General features: G+C 35.7%; 1 protein-coding gene across 1 annotated transcript; it reads left to right on the forward strand.

The window, feature by feature from the left end:
- Nucleotides 1-2,371: 2,371 nt before the first annotated feature.
- Nucleotides 2,372-7,295, forward strand: LOC102600023 (formin-like protein 2). The gene is made up of 4 exons (XM_006365881.2): nt 2,372-4,517; nt 4,612-4,811; nt 5,348-5,592; nt 6,234-7,295. The coding sequence occupies exons 1-4, from the start codon at nt 2,947-2,949 to the stop codon at nt 7,050-7,052; spliced, it is 2,835 nt and encodes a 944-aa protein (XP_006365943.1). The 5' UTR covers nt 2,372-2,946; the 3' UTR covers nt 7,053-7,295.
- The last annotated feature ends 1,086 nt before the right edge of the window (nt 7,296-8,381 follow it).

Here is an 8,381-nt window from a genome sequence, read left to right on the forward strand (position 1 = left end):
TCTGAACTAAACTTTACTCTAAAACTTGACTATGCTTTTATGAAAAACACAACACTATGCTTTCTCAAAACTGAGGTATGCTTTCTTTGAAAATGAATATACTTTCTTTCAAAAAAATTTGCTTTCTCAAATATGAGATATGCTTTCTTTGAAACTGAACATGCTTTCTTTAAAAAACGGTCTAAACTTTCTTTTTAAAAATATACATCTGAATGCAAATTTTACTTTCTTGAACTCTTTCTTCAAACAATGCACTTGAAGTTTGAAATAAGAATACTTTCATGAAAATCTTAAACTTATATGATATGTTATGACAAAGTTTTCAAATAATTTTGATAAAAAGAGTCATGTGGTAGAATAACATGAACCCTAGATCAATCAAGAATCATCAGTAAGATATAGTATAATAAATTCAATAATGGAATCAATGTCAATGAACAAGTTTAAAATAAATAAATTTGATAATAATGGACTTTGGATAAAAAAAACTTATCTTTGATCTTACTATCTGAAACTGTAGAGATAGTGCGTGAGGAAGAACTTAGTTCCTCAATATGATAATCTTACATACCTTATACACTCCAAATTCTTGAGAAAAGTGTGATTTTGGAGGAAAAGATGGCAAGAATCTATTTCTTGAACCTTAGAGGTGGAGTTTCTTGAAAATCATGAATTTCACAAGTAAAAGGTATTAATTCGTGTTTAGACGAAGAAATCATCAAAATTCTATGGTCAAACATCACTTTAAATGCTAGATGAATCTTGGAGAAAATTGGGTTTTTGAGAGCTTTGTCTATTACTAGTTGTTTGGTATACCTTTTCAGGTCATATATAACTAATGCTTGTATTACTAAAATACACGCTATAGTCTATTGGGGTATGTATCGCTTATATGCATTAGTAATGCAATGAGTTCTAGTGCATGCATTAACATGGTCAAAGACACAACTGTCCCTCAAAACCTTTTCTACATTCTTTCGAGTTTTTGGCTAAAATCATCCTTGAACTATGACTTAAACCTAAAGAACGTCCTTGTGTTATTTAAGTGAACAAAAAAATCTCTGCACTATCCAAAAAGTTACAAGATTCATCCAATGTCTATTTTTTTCTAAGAAAGACAAAATGTATCCAAATTCTAAATATTCTTTGCAAAAAGTATGGTCAAACAGAACTCCAACTTCAAAATTGTCAAATAAAGTTATTATTATTATTTTTATTTTAATTACCAAACACCCACTTAATTTTACTAAATTTTCAACATTTATGTACATTGTATAACATGTGAATTATATTGTATATAACGTACCTACATACTATTTTATAAAAGAAAATCTCTAAGTAACTGGGTGTAATATTTTTAAAATGATTTTTTTGCATAATTTTTCTGATCATTGAAGCATACCGTATAAACATTTCAAGACTTATGTATTGTTGCAAGTCAATTGACTTGATGATGCAATAAAACTATAAACTAACAACACGCAAATTTTAAATTCTGAAATGGAAAGATTCATTTTTTTATCCATATTCTTATTATTATTATTTTTTTTTTTGGGGGGGGGGGGAACTTTGATTTTCTCGGCATGAATAAGACGGGGGGGGGGTAACTTTGATATTCTCGTCATGACTAAGACGTGAAGAAATTAAAAAAAAAGTGTTTTTTTTATTGATTCAGTCAGTTTCTTGACAAAAGTAGACTGAAGGATGATTTTTGTAATTTTTTGGAAAGTATAAAGATGTTTTTTGTTCACTTATATAGGTAATAGAATGATGTATATTAGATTTGAGTCTTAGTTAAGGGATGATTTTAGGCAAAAACTCTATTTTTTCCATTACATTTGTAGAAGATATTTTGTAAATAATTTTCTAAAAATAATTATGCAATGCATATTATTTTTAATACATAAAATAAAACACCACATAAGAAAAATCTCAACATAACTAATACAATATTATTACTCCCTTTGTCCCTAATTACTTGTCCACTTTTGAATTGGCACACCTATTAAGAAAATAATTAATGACATAGTGAGTTTATCATTTTACCCCTATTAATTATGAAGTGTATGAAAAGTTCTATATTTTTAAAAATAATTAGTCATTTAATTAAGGATATAATAGATAAAAAGAATTTGTTATTTCTTGATTTGTCAAAATAAATAAATATTAGAGACAACTATAAAAAGAAAAAATAGACAAATAATTAAGGACAGAGGAAGTACTACACAATATTTACATTAATTTTGAACACCCGTCAAAAGATCCGTCAATGAAAGAAAGACATTTGTTATAGAGACATTTTAAAACCTTGTGTATAACATTTTTATACTTTTGATTGAAATGTAAAAACAAGAAAGAACCGGACCACCTTCTCGAGGGTGAAAAAGTTGAAAATCCCAATGGTCAATATATATCTCTGTTTCTGTCAGAGATTTTTTTTGCTTGTTTTTTCCATCTGTAATCCATCAACACCTTCATCTTTCTACCCTTTGAATCATAGCACCTAACAGTTCTACTACTATTACTCCACTTCAGTACATTTACATTATTGACTTCTACAGTAAGAATCTTTGTGCTCTGTTTTTCTTTTATGGTTATTTTCTTTTTAGAGAGAGTAAAAGCAAGAAATTAAAGCTACTTTCTTGTATTGTAGGGTCTATCTGTTTTGAATTTCTTCAACTTACCCTAAAAAAATTTATTGTTTGTTTGCACTTTTGCACTTTCTTTCTACATTCTCTTTCTCTCTTCCTCATTCATGGCTTTTTCTTCACCAACGAACCATTGATGAGTTCCCATCACTTGCCATTGATTGAGCATTCAAAGCTCAAAATCATTGTCTTCTTCATAATCAGTTTTGTCTCTTTTCCAACTATAACTAAACATTTTGCTTACTAATTGCTACTCTCCAAGAACAGGGCTTTTCAGTTTTGAACTACTCATACGAAAATGCTTTCTTCCTTATATATCATTAATCTTGTTCTATTTACATTTTTCTCCTTCACAACTACCACCGCCGGCGCCGGCGTCTACTACCGGCACCGGCGGATTCTCCATCAACCCTTTTTTCCAGTTGTTGATTCTCTCCCACCATCTTCACTTCCTTCCATAACTCACCCACCACTTTCTTCTCCTCAATCTCAACCTCAACCACAACCTCAGCCTAAATTTCCATTTTCTACTCTATCACCGCCGGATATGCCATTAACGCAAAACCCATTTTTTCCAGTCTTCTCTTCACCGCCACCACCTCCTCCGCTACCTTCTGACAGTTATGCAACCTTTCCGGCGAATATCTCCTCACTTATTTTACCACAAACTTCCTCTCATTCTTCCACCAAACCCATTTCTGGTAAACTCATTGCTATCATTATCTCAGTTTCTGTTCTCTCTGCAGCTTTTCTCACTTCTCTTGTCGCCTTTTTCCTTCATTACTATCGTCAAGGAAAAGTTGAAGAGAAAAGCTACTATCAACGAACAGATAGTCTCCGACTTGTCCCTCCTAATGCCACTCCCTCGGACGGTGTTGTCATCAAGAAACACCTTCCATCTCCACCTCCACCTCCACCTCCACCTCCACCGCCTCCGGCGATGGAAGTGCCGCGTCACACTCCCACTTCCAATAGCTCGGAATTTCTTTACCTTGGAACACTCGTGAGCTCTAGAGAAGTTGAATCACCGGAGCTCCGACCAGCTGACGGCGTTGCAGTGAACTTCCAAAGACTTGGATCACCGGAGCTCCTACCACTCCCGCCGTTGCCACGTCAGCATTACCGGCAGACCCGCAAGAATGGTGCTACTGAAGTGGGGTACAGCGGGGAAGATGATGAGAATGATGAAGAGTTTTTCTCTCCTAGAGGGTCTTCAGGTGATAAAGGTAGTCCGAGTCAAACAGTATCAAGCCCCCATGCAACACCATATGAAGTTCCATTACAAACCCAGAATAGATTTCTATACTCAAATTCGAATTCACCATCGGAATCTTCCTTGTTGAATAGTCCTTCACTAGAGTTCAACTTAAGCCCAAAAAGCTTAACGTCCAGATCACCTGATTCGTTGGTGAATTTTCTAGCTCCGCCACGGTTTATTCCTACACAGACATTTAGGGGATTTTCATCACCTCCGTTATCTTCGGGTGATACCCATAATTCCCCTTCAATAGTTTCAGATTCATCAGCACGGATTTCTGAGTCTTCACTGAGGAATCTGGGTGGTTTTGGGAGCTATGTGTCGATGAAAGTACCACCACCACCACCTCCGGCTCCACCACCGAGGTTTTGGGAAGCTCCTCAAGTTCCAAAATCCGTGGAGGCGGAAAATGGAGGACCACCGGTGCTGATGGCACCATCTATGCCTGTTTTAGGTCATCATGTTAGTGGCAATATTAAAAGCTCAGAGGCTGTAGAGAGGAGGAATGATGAGATAACAAAGCCAAAGCTGAAACCTTTGCATTGGGATAAAGTTAGAGCTACCTCAGATAGAGCAATGGTTTGGGATCAATTAAAATTTAGCTCTTTTCAGTAAGATTTGTATCGTTAAATTCTTTCCGGTCATTGTTGAAAATAGAGTACATTCTTGTTTCCTAATTTTTGAAGGGTGTGATTTCCGTTGTAGGTTGAATGAGGAAATGATAGAGACTTTATTCACTGCGAATTGTTCGAATTCGAATCCAAAAGATGGGATAACACGGCTGGTACAGCCAGTGTTGAATCAAGAAAACCGGGTGCTTGATCCGAAGAAGTCTCAAAATATTGCAATTTTGCTGAGGGCACTTAATGTCACTAATGAAGAAGTTTGTGAAGCACTTTTAGAGGGTAATATCATGCACTTTGTCTTTTGAGCTTTTCGTAAATTCTCTTGAATGTTCACAACTAGCAATCGTTAATTAGGATTATGGTAAGGATAAACTTTTCAATGCACTGCATTAATTTTGATCCACTTGCTCTGGTTTAGATATTTAGCTTAATCTGGTTAATTGCCTTGTTCGGATAAACTCCTAAATACTTTGGTTTTTGAACTTTTATGTTTATTCTTTAAATGTGTCATTGCTTTTACTAGATATGTTGAAGTTTGTTGAATCTGATTGCTTGCCATTTATATTTTACTCCTGCTATAGAAATTTAGCCTCAGAAGTGTTTATTCGTTAGCTGAATGCCCGGTTCTTAAAATCTACTGTATATAATATTCAATCAATCAATGAACTGCTAATTTGGTACCACATTCTGGTGGCTTATAATTACAGTCTCATCCAGTTATATTGCCATCGCTCTCATCTTGAACAACAATTAGTGGTTATTCGATTTTTGCATGAGGGCACTGATTCAACTTCTTTTTGCTTAACCAAAATCAGGGAATGCTGATACTCTGGGAAGTGAGTTACTTGAGAGTTTATTGAAGATGGCTCCCACTAAAGAAGAAGAGCGGAAGCTGCAAGAGTTTAAAGATGAATCACCATTCAAGTTAGGCCCAGCCGAGAAGTTTCTCAAGGCAGTGCTTTATATCCCTTTTGCATTTAATAGGGTGGAGGCTATGCTATATATTGCAAACTTTGATTCAGAGATTGAATATCTTAAGAGGTCATTTGAAACACTAGAGGTAAATTGTGCTTGTCTGTTCTTGAATGGTACACTTTATTTTGCTCGACAATATTACCTGTCATGATGGCAAATTGGCAATACCCCTATACCACATTGCTTCTTGAAATTGATTTTAGCTTCCTCCTATTGTGACCTTGTTATGCTATACTTTTTTTTTTCTTCTGGTTTCAATGTTCTCCCCTACCAGCTCAATCCATTATGCTATGTCAACATATTGGATGTCATAACTTTGGTCTGAGATTGCCATTCTTTCTCTATGTACATGTACCATTGTCCAGATCTCGTTCATGCATGAGTTTATTTAACTTCATTACAATGCCATACTTCTTTTATGGACATTCGTTCTTAATAGGGTCATCTGAAACACTGACGTTTCTATATGTTGACTGTTTAGACACAATCTCATTGGTTTAACGTTAAGAACACTGATGAGATTTTGACCATGTAGAGTACTTGGGTCCGGCCCAATTTCCGTGGTTGGGCAATGTTCATCAATATACTTTCACTGTAGATATGCTGTGTTTGAACTTTGATGACATCAATATGTCTTGTTCCTTTAGATTCAGTTAGTAGCTTCGATTTGATGAGCTGAATGTTGGATGTCCACCTCCTTGAAAACTAATATATTCATCCTTTCAGACTGCTTGTGAAGAGCTAAGGAATAGTAGGATGTTTCTAAAGCTACTAGAGGCTGTACTCAAAACAGGGAACCGCATGAATGTTGGAACCAACAGAGGAGATGCCTGTGCATTCAAGCTCGACACACTTCTTAAGCTTGTAGATATTAAAGGTGCTGATGGGAAGACCACACTACTGCATTTTGTTGTTCAGGAAATCATCAGAGCAGAAGGGTCTCGTCTTTCTGGTGCTGATGATCAGAATCCAATTGTAGAAAAGACACTGCAGGATGAGGTTGAATTCAGAAAGATTGGCCTTCAAGTTGTTTCTCGCCTAAGTGGTGAGCTTACAAATGTGAAGAAAGCTGCTGCTATGGACTCTGATATTATTAGCAATGAAGTTGCAAAACTAGCTGCAGGAATTGCTAAGATCACTAATGTTCTTAAGCTGAACAAAGAGTTGGTGCCGAGTGAGAATAGCAGAAAATTTTCTGAGTCAATGAATGGATTCTTGAAGACGGCAGAGCAAGAAATTATCAACATCCAAGCTCAAGAGAGTGTTGCCCTCTCAATGGTGAAGGAGGTGACAGTATATTTCCATGGTGACTCTGCCAAGGAAGAAGCTCGGCCACTTAGAATATTCATGGTAGTAAGGGACTTCCTCTCTATCCTCGATCAGGTGTGCAAAGATGTCGGGAGAATGACTGACCGAACCACAATCAGCTCAGGTAGACAATTTCCCTTGACAGTCGATGCAGGGCTTCCCCAAGTTTTTCCTGGATACAACGTAAGGCAACACGATAGCTCCTCTGAGGATGAAACAACCCCATCTGCGTCATGACATAGTGTTATCAGATGACTTCCTTCGCCCATAATAGGCTGGTTTATTTCCACTGTATAGTTTGCTGGAGCCTATGGATTGGTCTTTTTGATGTCCCAAGTGTAGTAGATATCAGTCTTGCATTTCTCATCTGTATTTATACCTTTTCTGTAGTTGCATTCTAGAGCTATCTTATTATAATTTTATTGGTAACCGCTCTTTTTTTAATGATTGTAATATAAGGAAGTACAAGTATATCAGGGATTATCATTCATGATATTTGATCACGAGACCATAAATATAAGGCGAAATGATTTGGTGGACCTTTGTACTTGTATCTGTTTGTATTGTGAACCCTTCTATTTACCCTTTTGTCATCTGGACCCTTGAATCCATCCAAACCCAATATTTTGAACACATTTTTTGATGTGGTATGGTGCGTGTTGCACAAACTCGTACACGTTGGCCAAAAATAAAAATAAAAAATTCACGTATGAATATTATATTCCACGTTGGTAAATGACTATTCCAACTAAGAATAGTCCAAACCTTCGCGATTTTTCCACTTCTCCCCTTCTCCTCTCTGCGATTTCTCACAGTTCGTCTGTGATTTTGCTCAGTTGAAGCTTGGTTCCACTGCGATATTCGTTGTGAGTTCTTGCTTTTGCGTTAGTTCTGATTTTTTTCATTTTCTTCATGCGTATCTATTTGATTTTAGGGTCGATTGTCATTCGATTTTTTGAATTTTTTAGGGATTTTACTTTGGTTTGGGTGTAATGTTAGTGTAATATGCTTTCGTAGTTGATGTATGACTTTGAGTGACTTCAATGGTATATTCGTGAATTCGAGTAGATTCTAGGGTTTATTCATAAAATCTCAATTTCGACTAAAATTAATATTTTATTTCTGGTCAATTGTCTTGGGTATTGATAGTGTTAGTGGTAGTGGTCCATTGTTACAACAATTCATTAGTGGTCCATTGTTACTTTAGATTCTTGACAATTGACACCTTGTTTTCTTAAAAAAAAAATTAGGGCGCTTTTTATCTTACAGTCTTGGTAAGTTAATGTCTTTAACTATAATTGTTTTTCTTTTGACTTTACAAGCATCGTAAGTTAATGGCTTTAACTATAGTGACATTTCAATTTCACTATGGGGTTGTTTTGTATCTGATCCTACTTTAAGGTATACCAATGGAATCACTAGTGTTGAAAAGATTAATATAGATGTAGATGAGTTGCATATTATGTTGTTTCATAAAATAGCACTGGAATTGGGTGTTGAAAATGTTGACATTTGGATGTAGAGTCAACAAGAAGGGTACTTTTTACATGTTAAATACTGATTCTG

Source organism: Solanum tuberosum, unplaced genomic scaffold (assembly GCF_000226075.1).
Source record: "Solanum tuberosum cultivar DM 1-3 516 R44 unplaced genomic scaffold, SolTub_3.0 scf00594, whole genome shotgun sequence".
Lineage (NCBI taxonomy): Eukaryota > Viridiplantae > Streptophyta > Magnoliopsida > Solanales > Solanaceae > Solanum > Solanum tuberosum.

What these genes read in the sequence shown, in the direction of transcription:
- LOC102600023 (XM_006365881.2), top strand. Translation starts at nt 2,947, where the DNA reads ATGCTTTCTTCCTTATATATCATTAATCTTGTTCTATTTACATTTTTC. An exon ending in TTAAAATTTAGCTCTTTTCA is followed by an intron (nt 4,518 to 4,611) that starts GTAAGATTTGTA and finishes TTTCCGTTGTAG; the next exon opens with GTTGAATGAGGAAATGATAG. An exon ending in GGTCATTTGAAACACTAGAG is followed by an intron (nt 5,593 to 6,233) that starts GTAAATTGTGCT and finishes TCATCCTTTCAG; the next exon opens with ACTGCTTGTGAAGAGCTAAG.